Source organism: Cavia porcellus, unplaced genomic scaffold, assembly GCF_034190915.1.
Source record: "Cavia porcellus strain 051 isolate PalLab524CR breed Dunkin Hartley unplaced genomic scaffold, mCavPor4.1 scaffold_29, whole genome shotgun sequence".
NCBI classification, from domain to species: Eukaryota; Metazoa; Chordata; class Mammalia; order Rodentia; family Caviidae; genus Cavia; species Cavia porcellus.
Window position 1 is genome coordinate 27,163,698 of NW_026947512.1, and position 23,338 is coordinate 27,187,035.

Genomic DNA, 23,338 nt, shown 5'->3' on the forward strand with positions numbered 1-23,338 from the left:
TATCTTGATTGCAATATAATGTAACTATAGACTTTGAATTTCTACTTTGAGTTCCTGAAGTCTATTTTGTTGTTATTTTGTTTTGTTTTGAAAAGGACTGTGGAAAGAATGAACCAAAGAGACTGGATTACTTCAGTGATCTTTATGGCAAGATTAGAAAACCCAGACTTGGGACATTTATTGTGTTAGCTCCAAGTTTTGCTGGGAAATCTAAATTTAAAGCTCCTTTTCCCTTCCCTGAGAATTAAGAATACTAGATAGCAGAACTGACAGATGTCAGAAATCATAGGCTGTGATATAGAAGACAATCAAATGTAAAAGGAACTATATGCTTTGTGACATTATTACTTCACTATGTCAAGTCTTCTAAAGCTGCTGTATTTCTGAAATTCCAAATGTATTTAATTTTTTATTGCATTGTAGATCAAATATTCTCCCAGTTATAATCGATAACCTCTTCAGGGTTATATCAGGACATTTTGTCTTTAGCCTTTATGAAAAATGGCAAAATCTTCTTGTCTGAGATCTAATACAGATATGTAAACTCCAACTTAATATTCTTTGATGTTGCTCCTATGGTTCCTTTTGATATAGTCCAAAGAAAAATAGATCGAGTCTAGCTCTGAGATTCTTCCCTTATTGTCAAGCATCTATATTTTAATTTTTAATTGACTTATTGACGAAGTTTTTTTTTTCAGCTTCTAATTCAGCTTCTGCAAATGTCTCTCATAGGGATCGCCATTATTATTGGGTTATAATATTTGATTAATTTCTGATTGTTAATTCACACGTGATTCTAACACGAATGACTTGTCCTTCATTTATTTATGATTGGACCTCATCTGAAAACTTAGATTACAGTCCTTTAACTGTGATTGTGTTTATCAGGAAGCTAATTCCTAGCAGGAGTTTCTAGCAGTGAAGAGGAATAAGATACAAGGAACAAATGATGAGAAAATTAAAAGATAATTACTTTGATAGTGTACTATACTCTCTATCTTGACCTCATTTGAATCACATGCTAGATTAATTTAACTATGGCTAAAATATTTTTGAAGATAGGAAAATAAAATTATAAGTCATAGATTTTGGTCCTAAGAAAATTTAGTAGTCATTTTGACAATGTATTCCTGACTTAGGAAATTAGTAGAAAACTAATTTTTGGCTCTCAGGATATTAACATCTAATGGCATTCATCATTTCTGTACCACCTTACACAACTTGGTGATTTTCTTAAATCCAAGTGCACTCAGGCTTGTAAACAAAAAGAAAGGAAACATAAAGTGAAAAGGATAAATTAAGAGCTGTTTCATATTTGTTTCCTAAATTTGGGTAAATGTCATGTCAAAATGTTAGTCCTTTACTCTTAAACTCTTATATTGTATTTATTCATACTAATCAGGACTTCCATACAGTTTGCACTGATATTTGAGTAGGAGTTGGTGGAGTTTTTCTCTTAATCACTGAGGTGGCGATGGCATTTCCAGATTGCTTTTTTGCCACATCCTTATTTTCTCCAACTACAAATTTGCGTGGACCCAGTGTAAAAATTGCATTACTCATTTAGTTCTGTAGCACATGTTCAGCTTGTTGCATTTGAACTCAATATGGGAAGCATGCACACACACACACACACACACATTTTTGCATATGAACATAATCTAAGATGCTTGTTTTAATTTCAAATGTCTACTTGATTTGTCTTCAGACTGCAGAATATTTTAGGTACTTTTCTGATTACCCATATTTATCATTTACAATGGAGATCAGAAAAATAACAAAGCAGCTTGATTTTTTTTCTTTTTTTCTTCAATATATTTATGTTGCTTTAATAGTTCTGAGGGTACATACTTTAACTCTTTAAAGAGCTTCGAAGATTTTCAATCAGTTGTGTGAATTTTTGAAAACTAGTTAAATTTATTAGTTGCTAAAAAAGATGAGTTTATAGTAAGAGGAATGTAATCATTATGTAACTAAACAAAAGAAAATCTAAAAGTATGGATGCCAACATTTTGAAGAATATACATACTAAAAATAGTAAACTAGATGATGAATATCATCCTAAAATATTTAGATGTATTAATGTGCTTAATTCCTCTCAAATGAATACGCAATTCCATTTGATTGATTGGAAGGTTGAAGCACAATGAATGAGTTGCCTGAGGTCGAGCATCTAATATTTTCATTTCAGTAGTTGTTTTAGTTACTTTCTACTCGTCACTGAGACAAAATACCTGATGCACCAAGTTGGGAAAGGAAAGGTTTATTTCTTACAGTTTTTTGGAGATTTCAGTCCATACTAAGTTGGTTCCAAGGCAAGCTGGCATGGTGGGGCTGCAGCTCATGGCAGCTGCAAATAGGCAGAAATCGGTAATAGAGCCAGACAAGCCTTCTTCCTGCCATTACATCACATCCTGGCTCCATCCTATGTGCGTGTGGCACTAACACCATCAATCCAAGCACTAGACAACGAACCAATCACAAATGCATAATATAAAGGCTTGAGGCTTGGTGGCCACCCACATAAACCGTGACAGTAGTTAAGTCCAAATACTCCAGGTTTAAAGTATGCATACTTCATCCTGAAACACTATTGCTTCTCAGACAGCTGGCTGAAATGAGACAGAGAAGGGGATATCTGGAGAGGCAATGAGATCGTATGTGAAAGGACATACAGGATAGGGGTAGGTTTTAGAGCCAGAACATCTACTTCAGGTATTTGGAACCTCAGGGTTGGGATATCAGGAGAGGGTTTCTGTAAGATTTTGTGTGTATGTTTGCATTTGTAAAAGGTAGGCTACAGATTCTTCAGTCACTCAGGATGCAGAGATTTGGGGTTGCAAAATTTGCATTTTCCAAGGTGTTTTTGAATCCGTACTATATATCAAACACCTCTTTGTATGCTGAATGCACAAAAGTACAAAGTCCCTGCTTGCCCTTGTAGACATGATAACTTAATGGAAGTGGAAAAACAGGAAAACAATCAAATAAAAACAAAAAATTAGATAGTGATAATCTTTTAAAAATACAATTACGATTGGTGGTGGGATAGTTTTATATACCAAGAGAGTGACTGAATGGCATGTCATGTTGGGTGATCTGGCAGTCTTGCATAATCAGATGATACTGAAGTTATGGAGCAGCCTTGTGAAGAAGATGGGAAAAACAAACAAGGAAAGAAAATGACCTCAGCTTTAAAATAGAGTCTCTCTGTTCTCACACATTCTTACTCAACAGAATGTGCTCCACTTATGATCACTAAAATATATGTGAGTATTTCTCTCCACCAATAACCAGTCAATTCTCCAATAATGTAAACTGAATGTTCTACAGTTTATTTCAATTTTGATATTATCTCCCTGGAGATGGCCTCATATCCCACAGGATAAAAGCTCAGTCCTCAGAGATTGCTCATCATTTTAGATAACAGTTGCAAACCTCAGGTTTTACCTGTGCTTCTGAGTGCCTGACTGTAAATTGAGGTCCCCATAATCCCTCATCAGGTTTAATTAATTTACAAAGACAGTTCACAAACTCACTAGAAACATTATATTTAGTGATTTGCTTGTTTATTTATGTTCGTTCTGAAGATTGAACTCATGGACTGCAGAGCTACAATTCTAGCCCATTTACATATATTCCCAAGTAGTTAGGATTACAGGGATGTGTCACCAAGCCCAGCTATTGAGTGCTTCATTAGAAAGGATAAACTATATAAACAAAAAGCAAAACGGAGGAGATGAATGGGGCAAAGTTACATGGTAAAGATCACAGTTTTCATGCCTCCTCTAAGAGTGCAACTGTCCATGAACTTTCTTTTATTCAGCAACATGGAACTCTGCTCTCTTAAAATTTATTTAAATTTATTTTATATTATGGTTTCATTACGCAGGCATAATTGATTTCATCATTGATGATTGATGGTCAGTTCAATCTTCAGTTTTTTTGCCCTCCTTGTAGGTTGGAGCAGGAATAAGACCGAAATTTTCAATGGCAAATCATTCCCTGGTCTTTCTGGTGAGTAGTTCCCACAATTTCTTCTTATATAATAATACTAAACAAGATAGTTCAGGGGAAGCATATTGGGTGAGTGATAGAGTATTTTTATAGTTTTGTGTTAGAGTTTGAGTACCATTTGGTAAGCATCAATATTTACTACTGAACACAAACTATGCTTCATTAGATATATTGCAGAGAACATGGAGTTAGGAATCACCAAATTAAGTATTGAAAAGTTGTCTTAGCATTATCAAGTTGAGTAATAGTTTCTGAGCTAAATTTTTTCATCTTTAAAACTAGAATACTATTACTGTCATTCATTATTTTCATAATTGTGGTAAAGCTTCTAACAAAATACCTGGCATTATTCACCCTGTACTTATTATTTTTTCTACTAATATGAACAATTATATGTTTTTATATTTAAGTAACTATAAAATTATAAAATATGACCTGGCCTACTCACCTATTCAGTTTTTTATATAGTGACTAAACATTTGCTGATCATCCAAATGATAACATTGTATCAGTCATTACTTGTTTTGGGGGTCACAGTGGAGGGATGATCATGAACACAGATGTCTCTTTCAATCTGTTGGTGAACAGAATTTTGGAAGGTCCAAGATAAAGACAAGTTTCCAAACAGGATGGGGAATAATATTGAGAATGTTGAGGGGTGAGTTTCTGAAATGTTGAAAGGTTATTGAATTATGTTTGGTGCTAAGCATTATTCCTTGGCTGTATGTTGTTATGCCAAAAATTCAGTCAAAGGAATGTCAAATGCCAACAAATGAAGCATATATATTTCATATTATTTATTTATATTATTTAGAGGGAAATTCAGAGAAAGGCAATATTCTGCTTTTATTTCATTTTCTTTCTGCTTTTGTTTTATTTTCTTTATACTGCTTCTTATTTTCAGTGTTCCTAAAAAAATATTCTTCTCATGTATCTGACATGTTTAGAATACAGCACAGGTTTTTTTTAACTTTTATTCTGTAGGTAGAATCTATTTTAGTTTGAACCAAACAGTCAAGAATAACACTAATCAAGAAAATGGAGGAACACATACCTGCTTCTTTCATCTGGCAGCTGACCTTGGGTTGTCGTTTGGTTTCCTTCTCACTGCTCTGATTTATCTCTTCCTCTGAGTCTTTCTGGGCTCAATCTCTGCCCTCTTCACCTCCCACAATGTAAGTCAGGTGCGTTCATCCTTCTTTTTCAGTATCAATAGCCACCTGTGTACTGATGCTTCCCAGTTTCATGGTCCTGGGCAAGCAGCTGTTCCTGATAGGCAGGCACACATATTCAAACCTTGCAGAATACTCCACATGATTTGTTACAGTTCACTCAGGCAGAAGCATTTTCTCACTCAAACTCACCTTTGTGTTCTCATCTCACTTACTAGTAACACCCCTAACTCCCGTTCACTGTATTGATTCTTCATCTCACTCATTTTCACAGTCTCTCAGTTGTCTAATCCGCTGATTCTATCTTCTTAGTTTTCTGTAAGTCTGTCCTGTGCTTTGTGTCTGCTATCATAGTCTCATTTCATACAAAGTCATATTTCATCTTAAACACAGTATGGTTCATAAATGGTCTTTCATTTCTTTCTTCTATTCTTCTCCATCAATCAATTAGCTACATTGACACCATATGCTCTTTTCAGTGTGAATTGGGCTTTATCACTTACTCGTTTAAAGTCCTCAAAAGTGGGGCTGGGGATTTAGCTCAGTGGCATAAGCACCTGCCTGGCAAGTGTGAGGTCCTGAGTTCGGTCCCTGGTACCACAAAAAAAAAAAAAAAAAAAAAAATCTCAAAGGATTCATCAAACTCTCTGGAATAGTACACAAGGCCCCTAAAATAGAGCATTTAATAAATGGAGGCCGTTTATAGCTGTCAGGTCCCCATTTCCTTTCTGACTCCTCTTGAACTGCAACACAGTCCTGATGGCACTTCCATTTACTGCTATTCACATCCTTCTCACAGAATTTGGTGATAAAACACTAACTAACTGACTATATATAAATATATATATATGTTATATACATTCATACATACATATATAGACATACATTTTCATTTTGTATAAAATTCTTTGATTTTCTACACTTTTGGCTCTGTTCATTATACATAAAATAATTATCAATAAATTCTTAATTGTTAGGATCACTCACTGGGAGTGCTTTTTTTCTTTTTATCTGCATAACAAATAAATGTACTAGAAATAAGAAATTTTAAACAAGGACTTCTATACTGAAAAAATAAGGAAGTAATAAGATATTCTCAAATGTGCTTTCTACAAAATAAAACTAAAAATTTCAAAGTTACAATTTTAAATTTTTCCTAACCTGCATTATTGACACCTTACTCCATCAGCAGAATTATTTAAAAGGTTTTTGGTGCTTTTTTTTGGTATGAGACCAATCGCCTCTATTGCTCATAATACACACTAAATGTTGATTATGAAACTTAAGAACACCGGTGTGCTTTCATTCTCTTGAATGGTTTTACACTGTCTTGTTATGTTTGATACTATAATGTGTGAATGCATACTCAAATATTTCAAGGAAAGAGACACTATGGTAGCTACAGTTATGTCAGGTTGTTTTGTGGTGAAACACTATGTTGCTTAAATTGTTCTGTTCTGATCTGTTTTGTTATGTGATCTTTTATTTTAATCTTTTTTTTTTTTTAAAAGAACACCAGTGTGGTACAGAATTGCAATGTACTGAGCCGCGCTTAAAATTGTTTCCAAAAATTGAATCTGATGTTATAGTAAAATAAAAGCTTTCACCCACCACAAGAGTGGAAAAGACTCTATGAGATAAGAGATTAAAAGCACACATTGAAAATAAGAAACCAAAGTAAAAAGAGTGAAAGAGGAAAGTATATTTTAACAGTAGGGACATCACAAGAAAAGAAAAGAATGAAACTGTAGACACACAGGAGGTAGAGTTAGGAGTCCAAATTAATGACAAAAATGAAAAGTCTTCTGGTAGAAAATAGAAAAAAATGTATAAAGTAGAGCAAAAGGATCTTCCAATAATAAATTTAAGTTTTGATGCCCCCAAATTGCTTTACTTTAAGAATGTCATATGCATGAAGCAATAATTTTAAAATTTTCTTAAATTTAGAACTTGGAGATTTTTAACTTTGACAACAATTTTAAGGCTTACTCACAGAAAATCATTGATGCAAATGGATCCAACTTGTTTAGTTAAAAACATGAGAGTACTTTGTAATTAGTAGTATCCTTAACAGCTGTGTTGCTAGCTGAGCAGTTTTACTAAATGACTTACAAATTTTTTTTTAAACATAAAGTGTTTTGTTGTTAAGCCTTCAGTACCTCCAGAGTCTAACACTCAATAGTTATTCCACTCCTGTCCTAAGTGTCCTTTGGAGCTGTTACTTGCAAATATTTTTTAGTTACACAGATACATAAATGCACACTATAATTATACAAATATTAACCTGGAACATTAACAGTAAATTTCAACGACCCATCTTAAGAGCAGATGATAAAGTCTAAAATATAAATCATGTATTATACTTCTCATCTCCGTCTCTGCCCCTGTCTCTCTCTTAATAACAATGTAATGATGAACTTTCTTATTTGTCAAAATGTCTATAAAGTTTCATGCTAAACAATGCTTTTATGAACTTGTAACTGTAGCTAAGATGTTATAATAGTACTTTCATAGAATTAAACATGTATTTGATAAAATTTTGCTATTTCGGGTGGAAAGATAAGCCACAGGGAAACAAAAAGATACCTATGAAAAACGCACAGGTCAGATTATCGTAAGAAGTGACCAGAAATATAAAGGCCCCAAGGGAAGACGGCATCTCAATCCTCTAGAAACCTCCGGGCACATAATGGAGAACACATCATTTAAGATGTCAATAAGAATAGATTTTGAAGTCAGAGACAAAAGACATGTCCGTTCTCTTCAGACTGTTATCTTTAAGGTTTAGATACTCATCCTATTTTATATGCTGTTGCATGCTTTTGCTGATTTTCCCCCCCCTGCATTTTAACTTTTTAAAAAAGTGTCTGCTACAATGACCTCCGTTGAGAGTTTATCACACTAAATGAATCATCATTTCTTTGATAGGCCAAACCTTTTTTAAAAAAAAAAAAAACCACTGGCTCTATTCATACAATCCCCTTTGGTTGTTTCTTATTTCTTCCCTTACCTTAAGAAGATTGTATATGAGCCTAGAAGGCTTAGTGAATTTTCAGTGTTTTCCTTGGGCTCACTCTGAATAGGTGTGTTATTACACAGGTATGTGTGTCTAAGCTCATTGTCTGCTCTTCGATTATTGGTTCTCATACTGTGTAACTTTCACTACGGACTTGTCTCTCCAAACATATTGTGAGGTTCCTAATTATTGGCAGGGAGGGACACAATGATCCAGTCCTCTGTCCCCTCAGCCCTGTCTGCCAGGTGGTTAGTATCTCTGGGTTTTTATGCATCCTGAGGAGATCTGTCCCTTACGGAGAGGACCCTAGGGCCAGAGAGAACTAGAGCTTGTACAGCAGCCATCATGTGAGCCGCAGTTGATGCTGAAAAGCTCACTCTAGGCTATTGGGTTCCCTTCCCTTAGCAGTCTGACGGTGTGAACCACTAGCGGGAGCACACCTAAAGCTAAAGCGTGCAACCTGGATTTCACACGTTGCTAGGAGCACCACCAGCAGCAACAGTGACCTAGACTTCAGGCTTCAGCCAGGTTACCCAGGCGTCTACTCATTTCTCTCAGCAGCTGGCTTAAGGTGGCTTTGCAAATCCCCTCCCCCAGATCAGGGAAACACCTCCCTCCTTTCAGAATGCAAGAGGCAAAAAGGGACTTTCCTGGGGCTGAGAGCGGGGATTCCCTTTCAAGGAAGATGCCTTTTTTCCACTCGCCCTCGCAAGCCGAAGGCACCCAAAGCACAGGAGCTCCTGGCACCTGAACAACCCAAACACCCCGCACCCGCTTTTGCAGAGAAGGGTCTGAAAGCCCGAAATCAGCTAATGAACTCGCCCCCATTGGCTGTCCCCAAGGCTCCCCCATGCCGTCACTCTTATGCTAATGAAGGCGAGGCTCATTGGCTGGGCCTCGGGCACGGCTCCCGAGGACCTGTAGTGCGGGGAGCGGGCTCGGCCGCACCTGGGGCCGGAGCCCCCGTGCGTCTCCCCCTGCGCCGCCCCGGGCTGCGCCCCGCGCCCGGAGGATGCCCTGGAGGGGGCGTCTTTCCTCAAGCAACGCTGCGCTCACCCCGAACCCTAGCCGCTCCTCCTAGGCACCGCGCATTGTTTTCCCCCTCGGGGCGAAGTAACTTTTGCCTTCCCGCCTCCCCCCAGTCCTGGGGACCAGAGGCGGCGCCGAGCCTGGGGGCGGTTCCTTGGCAGCGCTGATTCGAGTCTGAGCCAGACTTTGGGTCCTGGGCTTGGTTTGCATCATCCCCATCACACCCCTGGAGAGCAGCGCCCGCCCTGCTCCGCAGCCTCGGCTTCCGGCGCCCCCCGCCCCTGCCGCCCCTTCCCCTGCGCCCGCGCCTCGCCCCGGCGTTTTACCATCCTCTCCCCCGCTCCGCAGCGCTTTCCTCCTGCTCCCTCCTGTCGTCCATTTGTCGTTTGATGTTCCCCACTCTTTTGAGGAAGGATGGTTGATCTGGAGAGCGAAGTGCCCCCTCTGCCTCCCAGGTACAGGTTTCGAGATCTGCTGCTAGGGGACCAAGGATGGCAAAACGACGACAGGTGAGTAGTGTGGCGCAGGGTCGTTCCCTTCTCACGACTAGGGGAAAAATGACCGAGGTGGGAGGCTAAAGGGGGAAAGAAGAGAGAGGAAGAAAAGAGGCGAAGGGGGGACTGCAATCCTGGGCGAGGGAGTCAAGGAACCCTGACGCCTCTCTCCATTTTGACTCTGCACAGCACTTGCTGCAGACAGGAACTCCTCGTGCTCACTTCTGAACTCTTGCAATGTGTTTATTACATTTATCCGGTGCTTATTCTTTGATCTGTCGGTGCTTTCCTTGGCCGAGTATGAGGCTGCTGTAACAGAGGCACAGTGCATCCAAACGCCACGCAGTACTGCTGCCAAATAATTTTCAGGATTTTCCTTAGGTGTGGTTCAATCCAAATTGATGGAAACAGGACATTAGAAACTTAAAAATCTCCTGCACTTGTTTTCTTAAGCCTTGTCAGGATTTTCTTGAGTTAGGTGTCTTCCTGCCACTGTGAATTTTGATGCTATTTAAACATTGGGAGTTTCAGATAGGCAGTCGGTATAGATATGTAACAGGTAGTTAGTGAAAATGACCACCACTGCATAGAAAAATGCTTATTTTCAACAGGTAACTGTGAATATTATGAATAATGGTATATGCATAGCATGATACAACCTTTCCATGAAGTATATATTTCACCTAATCAGTATATATGTCACCACATATAAAACTAAGTTTCAAAAGTAGAATATATATATATATATATATATATATATATATATATATATGTATATATATCAAACATATTGGTCATGTGTTTTTATCAATAGCATCAATGCTTATGTCAACTTACAAAATCATTCTAGCTATCTCTACCAGAATATAAAAAGCACGTTTTGCGTTTTCATTGCATTCGGTGTTTTCTAGAATAATCATTTTATGTATTGCTTGTCACATTTTCTTGTTTTAAAATGATGTACATATCATAACTAAGCTTTTGACTCCATTAAAATGTTTTCTTGAAGTTCAGCTTTGGTATTAATGTTTTATTTGAATTAAATAAAAGGCCCATTATTGGCCAATCTGCAATCTCTTCATTTGCCATTGGGCAGTGGACCCTCCTTTTCCTCAGTTCTCAGCTCTCGGAGGGACTCCTATTCACTGAGTTAAGGACTTTATCGTGGGCATCATTCATCTTTGTTAGTCTCAAAATAGTAATTTAAAGGTATAAGGACCTTTTGTAGACTATAATTCTACTAAATTGCTTCTTTTTAAGGAAAAAACATCCATATTCATTTAAAGAACAAACACCTGACTTTAGCCAGTATGCTTATAACCTATGATGTTCTGATTAACTGAAGAAATTTAAAGAATATTTAAATAGATTTGCAATACTAATTAGCATTAAATAAACTGTATTAGCTAACATAAATGATTGATCTCCTCTAGTGTTTATAGTGATTGAATTTATCTTTATTTCAGGCCTCGGATTTAATGTAGAAAAAATATCTTCATTGTAGAAAGTTTGAGATGGGCTGACTATGAAGAGAACATACTTGGTCAAAGGGATAGCAGTGCTGTTTGTATTTAGATATCATGTCCAGAATGCTAATTGCTCTTTTGATGTTACTCATCCTTTTAACAATGCTGCAGAAGTATTTCAGTGAATAAGAATTTGGGTTAGTTGAACACTGAGTCACTGCTATATTAAAAAGTTTTGCAGTCATTTAAAATTTCTATCATAATTAAGCTCAATATTAACTTAAAATCAAGCCACATTTACCATTCAAATAAAATGCTAAACATTTACATTGTATTATTTTTAAAAATGTAAGTGACCATGTGACTTCCCTAAAAATTATTGTTTAATTTCATTTCCATTTATTGTTAATCTTTAAAGACCAGATACTCAGAATCAGAGACCTAAATTTCAGTGTTTTCCTTACTCTCTCAGGAAACAAGTGGCATTGGACTAGCCTTCAGCTAATTAGATTATGAGATTTGGGGTTTTTATCTTTTATAGTGGCAATATCTGCCTCATAAATAACTTCATGCAATAGTGACAAGAAGGAAGGGCTAATGCTATGTGTTTTACCTGTTATATGTTATTTCAATCACTCAATTCCCAAATATTAGGTAATTATTTTAGGGACAGGGCAACTGAGGTGCTGATAAATTCAATATAAGCAATACCCTGGCTCAGCAATGCCTTACTTCACCAACAATTCAGTTTGAAAACAGAAGTGTTGGGCAAAAATTTGCTTCTATTTGGTAACTCTGCTTTGGGTGATAAATGTGAATGCGGCCCCTTCACAGAATCCTGGAACCAATTAAGTTTGTGAACTGAGGCATCACTTTGTGACTCTTTCTTCAAGAAAGTCTTAAGGAAAACAAAGTGAAAAACTTTTTTTCCATTTGACTTATCTGACTTTATAATAATAAATTCTATAGTACCTGGCATAGTTCACACTCTCCATTAAATGTTGATTCCATCTCTTTTTTACTTTTGATTTTCAATTTGCACTGCTTTTCTTTATGTTTTGCTTGTTTGTTTTGTTTTTGGGATCCTAAGCAACATGTATTAAAATTATTTCTTTTGTCATAGGCAGGCTCACAAATTTCTTTTTGAAATTATGTCTGAGTAGCAGTCCTGATCTGCTGATTTATCTTCTAATCTCAATTCCCACAGAATTTAGGGGAGAACTTTTTTTCCATATACAAGTGACTAGATCATTTCCATTAACAGATACCTAAGTGCTCAGCTCATGATCTTTGAATTTCTTTGTATGAGCATCTTTTGCCTGAGCGACAACTAACCCAGGAAGGCACTCCAGTGGTGGTGAACCTGTGGCATGTGTGCTGCAGCAAGCACACAGTGCCATTTCTGTTGACCCTCTAGCAAATTCGCTCCAACATTAGCCCAGCAGCTGATCATTCAAGTTTAATTGCAGAGATGGCACTTTGCAATAAATAAGTGGATCTTGGGCTGCAGTTTGGACACATGTTCCCTAAAAGGTTCATACTGGCTCCCAACATTTCTCTGCTTGACTACTATTTTCTGAAATCATTTCTTAAATACAGTACATTGCAGTCTTTTCTCAAGTTTGGTTTCTGGGTGTTGTGGTGACAGTGTCGAGGAGGGTGGATACAAATCATGCTGGCTGTCTTCTGGATCTGGTTACATTTTAAAAAAGATGGAGCTGTTGTGTTCTAACTGTGGGAAGAAGACACTTCCTGCCTTGCTTCTCTTTAGGCATTTTAAGCTAAATCTTAGTAGGACATAATTGTCTGGCATGTGAAAATAAATGAAGCATATATTAGAAACAGAAAAGGGTATTATTAAAGAAAATATATGATGCCCTGTTTGGACTTAGAAAGCATGCATTTTATACCATAGATTTTTTTTTTGTGAAATAGCATTGGATGATAGGTCACCTAAATTTGTATTATGTTACATTTTCATAGGTAATCCCCTGCTCAATACATAGACATACATCTAATGCACGTGTAGCATTATAATAATTTGTATTGTATGTTAAATGTGTGTGTGTGTTTGTATATGTGTTACCTCAATGTCATCTTTATTTAATTACCTCTTTATTTGCATTTTGATATCTTTTTCTGGTAGAATATAAGAGAACATAGTTAGACATAGCAGTGCAGAGAATTCAGCATGTTGACAACATTAGTTTTGTGGTGCCACAAAGTAAGTTTGAGAAGAACATTACTTATGCCTTAGGGATGTCTGCTGTATATATGATACCTATTTATTTATTTGGTATGCTGAATAAAAACAACTATTTCAAATTGTTTGTATAAATGTCTCTAATGGTCACTTATCCATTCAGCTAATGTTTGCTACATCTCATTAAAGTTTTGAAGGAATATAAAGAGAAATATGAAACAGTGCTTTTTGATGTAATTGAGGTACTTGTTGATATAATTAGAAGTGAATTTCCCTTGGAATATTGGTAGTGTTGTATATGATATAATGATCTTGTAGAATTTCCAAAGGCTGTGAAGAAATTTTTGCATCATTTATAGATAGTATATTCAGCACTTGATTGAAAATAAAATAGCTGAAGTCACCATGCTAGATATAATGTATATAATGTACTCTGCATATAATATGTGGAATAATTAGCAGTTTTGGTATTATTTGATGATTGGTATTAAGATGACTAGAGATTGAGTCTTAGTGATTTCATTTGGAAGCTATTCTGTGATATGTAGACTCATTATAGTGTTAAAGGCATATTCTTTGTTTATAAAACTAAATATTTAGAGTTTTCTGTATTTAAAGACTGGTAAGTTTTAGGTTTTAAATATCTTTCGACAACTAGTACAAACCCTTCTCTTCTTTTATCAAGAGTTTCTGAGTTTAGAACACAATACATTTGATGTGAATAAATTGTCACAATTCCAATTACTGCTAATGGACAATTCTCAGTTGTAGTCATAGAAGAGTAAGTCATTTATTTAATTAAGACCATTATTGTCTTTGCAAGTCAAGCCAGTTGTTTCAACTCTGGTAATTTAAAGTGTATTTTTAATGATTTTAGGTAGCACTTAAAAGTAATGCATACAAATCTCTCTGATTAAAACCATAAAAAGATTTGAACAAAAAGTACAGGTTTCAATTAACAGTTAAAGAAGTATGTGTAAAATAGAGACAGATTTGAGTAGCTTTTGGAATATGTGCAATTTTTGATATCATATAGAGCAAAGTATAGTCCTACAGTACAAATTTTGGGAAGGATTTTTGCATTGTTTTATGTAACACACATAGGATTCTTTCCTTTTTACATTCTGCAATAAATAAAATTGAAATTTGATTTCTCAAGTTACATAGAAAGCTTTTTAAATATTTGAACCCATTCAACCCTGATCATACTAAATACTTTCAACTCCTATTCTGTGGAATACTTTCTTATTTAATTAGTTTGAGTAATATCTTTCTATGAGTCTAGCACTTTTGTCTTTTAAACGTTCTTCTACTGGTTAGTATGTGAGACTTTTATTTCCTCCATATAGGATGCAGTATTTTAAACACTTTGTACTTTGTACTGATCAATCACTTGCAGCTTCAACTCCAGTTGAGTGACCAAGAAAATGATTTCAGCTAGCATAATTTTGGTTACAAAATTATTAACATATTATTCTGTTATATTACCAGTGTAACAACATTTCTGTATCAATAACAAAAAGATTTCAAACAGGATGAAAACTAGTTAATACGAGGACCAAATAGTCATAGCTCTGGTATTAAATGTGAAATAAAATAAAAGTTAAATGATAACTATGCAATAACATGTAGCTGTAGCTGTATAGCTGTAGCTGTATCAGGTTTTATCATTTTGCTAATTTTAATAATTTAGTATTTCTGTTGGTTGTAATTCACGTTTTTGTTTATTAAAATGCTTTAAAAACTCTTGATTTTTTGTCATCAATGGTTTTTCTGCTGTTTGTTGGTGGAGTTATGAATTGCCAGTGCCATCTTATTTATGTTCCAGGCTTGTCTAAATTATCCTTAGAAAATAAAGTAAAAAATATTTTTTATAGTGAAATTTAACCAGATGCTTCATGACTTACAAGTTGAAATGAAGTTATTCTGGCCTTTTTAAAACACTGCGTAATATCCTTCATGTAGATCTTCACTTAAATTAATGCTGTTAAAATGTTTTAGATTGGCGATTAAAATTTGCTTTGCAAAAGTAGCCAAACATAATGGCCTGAAAAGACAATTATTTTCACTTTTTGATATTCTTATTTGCATATGGGATATTTTTATGGTCATGAAAAGGCAATTATTTTCTTAAGAATCTTAATCATTTCAAATCAGTTGCAGGTGTTGATTGTAGTTCTGGGACACAGAGCCTTGGTTGCAAGCACAAGATCCTGAGTTCGATTCCTGGTACAAAAAAGAAAGGGAGGGCAGGAATGTAGCTCAGTGATACAGCAATTTCCTGGCAAGTGTGTGGGCTTGGGTTTGATTCCTGGTACAAAAAAGTAAATAAATAAAATAAAAAAGAGAAAAATCAATTTCAATCTAAGGCAGATATCTTTGCAAAAACTATGAACTAATGAGCAATATTAATTGTGTCTATATTGATAGCAATGTATTGTGGGTATTGACTCAACTTCTTTTTGAAAGTTGAATAGATATGAATGTGTGCCATTTAAGAAATGGTTTTTAGGGCGGTATATAACTCAGTGGTGTAGTCTCTGCCTGGCAAGCACAAAGTCCAAGTTCAGTTTCCAGCACCAATAAACAAACAAAGAATCAAGAAATGGTTTTTAGATATAGTGTCTAGGAATAAAGATGCAATGTAGGGGAATTCTTCTATTATTATTTATAATTCTGTGTGGTAAGCATTCAAGTCTATTGGAATAGAAAATTGATTGGTAGAAAATTGGTGGATTACTGTCATAATAAGTGGTTAAAGTAATGATATATTAGTAAAGCCAATTTTTGCTAAATACCATCTCCCTAAAAAAAAATCTGACAGAGTTATAGAATCTTGAGTTTTCCAGTTTTAAAAATTACTCCATCCCATTTAAAAATAGTTTCATTCTTCTGCAAACAACTACCAAAAGCAAGAAGTACACTACAATAAAATCACAAAATTGTTCTGACCACTGTAAAACTTAGAAGCAAACATTCACTCCATTTTAAATCTCAGAAAGAGACTTTAAAACCGATTGTGGTAGAGTATGGAGAACATTATTAGATGCGCTGGGAAAGCATGATTGAAGTTTGGCGGATAAGAGTGTAGTTCGGGGAATTTTTGAAGAAATTTATGATGAGACTGCAGTCAAAGGATAAGATGTTATTGATGAAGTGGGAAAAGATTATTTTATTCTAAGGGCCTTCATGTTTAAAGGGTCAGTGGAAGATGAGAGCAAGGAAGTCAAGGGATAGTTGTAGACAGGGGCCTGGAGTTCATATCAGCTGGTCTGAGCAGCAGAATCCAGTGCTATTTTCTGTGGTTTGTTCTTTCATGCAGTCTAGATTTCTGTTCATCTGCTTCAAGCATGTGTTATGATCATTCTTCTACATGAGAGGTATGCAATCTGATATCCAGTGCCCTGGAGACTTCTGATATTCAGACACTGGGAGAAATTATGAGGCAAATACACATTGAAGACAGAGGTGGTTGGGCACAGGGTGTGTGAGGGAACCTTAGCTCTTAAGCAGTCAGTTTTTGATTACAAGCACAAACATACTTAAGAAAATCACAGTAACATAATACATGCTTTTAGAAAGATTAGTACAATGACTATTTTATGAGCAAAAGAAACTAATTTGGCTATTAAAGTAAAACTCATGATCTTGATGGGAGAATTTCTTGGTTCCTTTGAAATTAGAATGACATGCAATGGTTGCATATTAATGCATGTTTGATTTAAGTAACAAATTATATTAAATAATTAAAAATTCATCATTTTATATATTTTATTTAGTTGCAAGAATAAAGTATCCATCTATGCATAATCTGTTTGTTACCATTTGATCATTTAATACTTTAAAAATTTATTTGGATCCAAATGCAGAAAGAAAGGCATGCAGATTAGAAATTTCTGACTGCGACTCCTCAATATAGCTGACTCAGAGATATAGTATAATTTCTAGGAAAGGAGGAACCCCTGCACATACTTGGAAAAGTAAATCATTTACAAAACTAAATCAGGGAGTGCACAGTGGTATTACATTTCTTTGTACCTTTTGATTGGGAGGTAGTAGTGACTCTAGAAATGGTTGTGGAGGGTTAGAGCCTAGAAAACCCCAGTTGCTTGACACAAATACAGGGCAAATCAAGGCTGAGGAGGATTATCAGTATGAAAGAGAGGCCAAGGACAATGAGATTTCCCTGGGTAGTTTTCAGTTGAATTTGAATTGCTCGTATTTTTCTTCATGTGTTTTGACAAATAGAAAGAGTGAAGAGAATAAAAACAGAAGCCTGTCAAGCTTGACTTTTCTGAAAGGGAGAGTGGCTGGCAGCACCCCTCCAACCCTTGACCCTGTGCTCTTCTGAGTCTTAGCGTGGTGTCTTTCCAGTGCACTTCGGTAGTTTCAGCATTTTTGTGATGATTTAAAGACTGTGAATCCATTTAAAGACTGTGAATCATTTCCTTCTGTGTATTCATTCTTTGAACTCAGAGTTGTATTACTTCCAATTTTCGCAGTATGTAAATATGTGTAAGAAATGGACTATGCATGCTACACCAAAAATACACAGTGATCTAAGAAATAAAGGACTGTTTGTTCTTGGCTTTCTTGGACTGGACTCACACAAAATCATAATAATGAATTGTTATTACAAGGGTGCACTTAACCCATCTTGTAAATCACTGTGTGAATAGGGATAAAAGCGGATTAACACATTTCAACCTCATTTAACTTCCTGTGGGAAAACTCACAGATTGTCCACATTGCAAACAACTAGTTGCTAACAACAGGGGCCAGATGTGTGGTTTACTAATGGACAGCTTGCTGTCTCAAGTCTGTTGAAAGCCGAAATACCACTCAGTCCCCTGGGAATACTATAGGCTGATCAGAAAGCTGAGCAGGTACCATTAAAGAGTGACGATAATGACTTCAGTCACCTTCACACTATGTGGTGATAACATTGGCAAATTATAGGTAGATATTTTCAGTATTTTGTTCCTGTAGCTTGGCTGATTCCCCACAAATGAGTTTATGGCTATTTCATCCATTGAAACTGAAAATGCAAAGAATACTATGAATGTGTATGGTAATATTGATTTTAACATTTATCAGAAGACAGTGGATGCTTAGCTTAGTAAGGGCTTAGTATAGGTCAAACAATGTTCTAAACATTTTAGTGTATTACTAATTTTCATAACAGCAAAGAAATTCTGTTATTTTTTCCATTTAGAGATGAATCATCCGAGGTACAGAAATATATAACTTTTAAGACATATAGCCTATAAAAGGTGGAATCAGATTCTAACTATAAGTTACATATACAAATATGATTTAATGTTATTTAAGTAACAGAAAGAAGAAAATGTAAATAAATGTAAATGTTTCTCAAGCTAAAAAAATCACATTTTTAATTTTTATTGAATAAAAGTCTTGCTACATAGTTCAAGCTAGTCTTGAACTCACTATATCTGCCTGGCTGTCCTCAAACTCATGATGATTTTCCTGTCTTAGGCTCCTAAGTGCTGGGATAACAGGTGTGCATCACTGTGCCCCGCTTAAAATCACACAAATTTTGCATTTTTATAGGACAGTATTGCACTGACTCATTCAAAATGGGTTGTGGAATTATTCTTACTTTTGTTAATCCACAATAATTATTTTTTCAATAGCTGTTTGTTTTACTCAGTTGGCTTCTCGATAGGAATTTGGGGTTTCCTGATTATATTCTAAATCGTAAAATATTTGTATAACAATTAAATTTGTTTGCCTCAAACAATGTGTTGATAATAATGAAAATTGTTTTGCAGAGATGGTATGAGATTTAATTGTGGTAATGTGGAATTACATGATTTAGGCCAATATGTTGGTGTGCTTTACCTGTTCTAAAGACTTTCAGAAATATGCACAGTAGCACAAAATAAATAGAAAATGCAACAGAACAAAAAGATAATATGGGGAAAAATAAGTTAGGTGTGGAGTTCGTACACAGTACGAATTCTGTGATTTCCTACATAGTTACTAGAAATGAGTTGCAAAGTTAGAGTGAAGAAGAAGACATGCTCAGTCTCCTTCAGAAGGAGAAACAGGAGACACAGCTTTCATTAGTGTTCAGATTTAAAGGAAATTGCACCTGTGTGTGCTATGACCTTACCTACTCTCTTATCATAAAAAAAACCCCAGCACATTTCCTAAGAATCTTACAACATTCGTACTGCCAGGAATTGGCATAAGTAGAAAAAATTATCCACTTGTGTCTACAGGGTGCATGTATAAATGCATTTTGGATGTATCTTACAGAATAATAATAAAAAGAACACATCTGCTCTGTTTCTGGTACTTATTTATTGTACATTGCACCACTATAGACATGGGTATGTGTATACACTATGACATGTCTTTAGTGTTTTCTAGAAAATATCCAGAAAGGTATGGCTGAGCCAAACAGTATTTCGATTTTTTTGAAAAAGGAATCATCCTAGTGCTCATCAACAAATGAAAGGATGAAAAAAAATACAGTTTATGCTCACAGTGGAATATTAATCAGCCATAAAAAGCACGTATGTCATGTCATTTGCAGAATAATGAATAGAACAGGAGATTATCATGCTAGGTGATACAAGCTGGACTCAGCAATGTAATTACACGTGTTTTCTTTCATATGAAGTACATAAAATATAAGCAAACAAAACAGGAGAGATCATTAGAAACTAGAAAGTAGACTCGGAGATGGGGAAGGAAGTCAGTGGAAAAGAAAAGGAAAAGAAGGGGGGTGGTTAAAGGATTGAAAATGATCAAGATATATCAATGTAACCTTTGTTCAGAAGGAACATTACTGTTCCGCATTGCAAGCATGTACTAAGAAGAAAACAACAACAATAAAATAGGAACCCTGATTATTGATTGATTAGTGATGGACTGTAAGTCTTTCAATTAATACTAAACTTTTTGAAATACACTTGGCTTTAACAGTTAAGAATACAAAGAGACTGGAATTATATTCTTTGTTGAGAACTTGAAGCAGAAATGTGGTCAACGGGGTAGAGCGGTTGTCCTTTTACGGAGAATCTACTAAGATTTTAACTAAAACGCTACATGAATGGTGGTCATTATCACACCCTTAAATATTTTGGATGAATTTATACTTTTCCCCTAGTAAATGTCCAAAATAAATGCATCAGCTTTTGGTCATTGTTACATAATAACTCTGAAAATCAATCCACAGAAGGAAAGGTTTGTTTAGGTTCCTAAATTCACAGATTTCAGTCCATGCTTGGTTGGCTTCATTGTTTCTGAGCTCATAGAGAGGTAGCAGAATGTGACTGGAGGGCAGGCAGGGGAAAGCTGTTCACCTTATGAGCCAGGAAGCAAAGAGGAAGAAGCCAGGAATAAGCTTCTCCCCGATGGCAAACCCTGTTCGACCCATTTGTTATAAACTTGTCAATTGACTGCATTGAATTATTGAACTCAATGAATTAAACCCTTTACGAGCTTAACATCCTCGTGATCCAATTACCTTTCCAGAGCCCACCATGAGCACAGCTACACTGGGATCACATTTTGAACACATCAATTTGAAGTGGCTGAGGGGAAACTTCATATTTATCCTATAACACTAAAAACCATAGTTTCTCTTAGTTTATTGAAAAGAAAGTTTTGTGCTATTGTCTGTTTCTTTTTCTTTGCAAGAATCTTTTTTGAATAACTACTTTTATGATACACTGTGTATTAGCAATTTTTATTCTCTTATTTTTATGAAACTTAAACAAATTTTCATGGAATAAAAAGTTCATGCTATGACACAAATGAACAATAGATTGAAACTGCTAAGCTCCATATTCAGTGCTTATTATGTGATATTTAAAGTATTCAGCTCAATATTTATTGCTACTTTATTAATAGACTTTTCTTCCTAAAATGCTTCTTGAATTACAATGACTAGCTATTCTCAGAAGTCACCTTTTATCTTCTGGCTGTCTCGTCTCTTATCCTGTCCACATCATCCTTTTTTCATGACTAGACTCATCCCATTGCAGAACCAATTATTAATAAAATATTTGAAACTAATATTCAGTATATTGATAGTATATTCTACATGTTGTTATGTAATTACACCTATGTTTCTGAAGTCATAGCATTACTTTCTAGGGAAAAGACTGTGTTTTCAATTCATCTTGAATCCTGCATTGTTTACTGTATGTGGTTTATACAAAACCTTTCATAATTTTTATTCTGTAGGAAAGATATTGCCAAAAGAAAATAATAAATCATAGGTCTGAATGTGTGTGTGTGTACCACATACATACTTTATTATAATAAAACTAAGAGGTCATTTGAATTACAGATTTGTTTCCTATATGGAAACAACTTTTAAATGCTCCTTCTAAACCCAAGCGGTGTAGTTTTAAGTCATTTGACTTGAAAATGGCTTCCCCACAACCAGTTTAATATTCACAAGGAGATTTCCTTTGGAAATAGTAAAGCAGAATGTGCTTCAGTCCATAATTCATACTGTGACAGTTCAAATGAGTGTTAAAGTGAATTCAGAAATTTACACGGGGAACTACTCAGTGAAAACCATCAATCTTTTTGACAGCCAGCAGTGCCATTGTCCAGGGGACTTTGGAGGTGTTGGAAATGATCATCCCCATCTCACGTGAAGACACTGAGTGGTTATAATATTTACTTGAGACTGAACAGAGTGGTATTCTTATTCCCTCTGTTTTAAACTCTATGATACTTTTTTTTAAACCAAGGAATTGAGCCTCTAATAGCCTATTAAAATCTGTTTCATTTTGCAATGTTAGCACGAGCAAAAAGTTATTTTTTTGAAGAATAAACAAACATGTGAATGCAACATTACGATCATCTAGCATGTCCCAAATGTTTGAATACAAGATGCATTATTTTTGGGCTGGGGGTTTAGCTCAGTTGTGTAAGTGCCTGCTTGACAAACACAACATCATGCGTTCAATCCCCAATACCAGACAAAACAAAACAAAAACCCAGCAAACACGCCCCTCCCCGCCAATACCAAAATGAAGATGCGTTATTTTTGAGCATGTATTTCTATTATTGTTCTTGATATCAAGTTACATTTATTAAGATCTATTTCATTTTGCAATGTTAGCATGAACAAAAAATTATTTCATTAAATAATAATAATAAAACCCTGTGACTGCACTGTGGCAGTCATCTAAGCATGTCCCAAATCTCTGAATAGAAGATGCTTTATTTTCAAACATATACTTTTATTATTACTCTAGGTACCAAGTTACATGTTGTACTGTTTGTTTTTGTCCCTTGGAGTGGCATTTTTGATTTAACTTTACTCTTCTTTTTCATACAAGAAAGAAACTTGTAATATATGATTTTACACTTGAAACTGTACTACACATGGAGAGTTGGGGGAAAAAAATTTGGTCACTTGTAAAAATATATAATATAAAGTTTATAATGTTTAATATATAATAAAGTTTATAATGTTTAATATATAGTAAAGTTTATAATGTTTAATATATAATAATATATAATATAATATTTGCCTAAAACACAAATAATTGAAATATGTATTACAGTATGAGTGTGAGGTGCTGATTCTATTTTCTTAGATGTGTGCCAAGTAATAACTTCTTTTAATAAACTCTTTTAATGAAGCAAAGTCACAGTTCTTTTGTATATACAAAATTGTGTTCAAAATCAAAATAATTCATTTATGAGGTGAAATAATGTATGAGCTGAAGGATATGATTTAATGCCTACAGCATGCTTGAACCTGTGCTGCATAGATAAAGCAAAATAAAATCAATCATGTAACATGGAATGTCAAAGGATGGCTCTGTGTGAGTAATGGAAAAAGCTCCTTGGAAAGAAGAGTTCTGGAAAGAAAGTAAATTTTATTTATTATAATTAATATTATTAGAAATGATGCTAAGGCTCAGCTCAGAGCCACACTCCTG

General features: G+C 35.2%; 1 protein-coding gene across 6 annotated transcripts in view; it reads left to right on the top strand.

The window, feature by feature from the left end:
• Positions 1-9,131: 9,131 nt before the first annotated feature.
• Kcnt2 (potassium sodium-activated channel subfamily T member 2) overlaps positions 9,132-23,338 on the top strand; it is a 335,807-nt gene continuing 321,600 nt past the window's right edge. For 2 of the 6 annotated variants that reach the window (XM_063239807.1, XM_063239809.1), the window contains exon 1: positions 9,133-9,743. In XM_063239807.1, coding sequence (XP_063095877.1) covers positions 9,649-9,743 — 95 coding nt within the window. In that variant the 5' untranslated portion in view covers positions 9,133-9,648. Of the gene's footprint in view, positions 9,744-23,338 lie in introns of all 6 variants that reach the window. The other 4 variants (XM_063239810.1, XM_063239811.1, XM_063239808.1 and 1 more) reach the window with 3 other exon arrangements.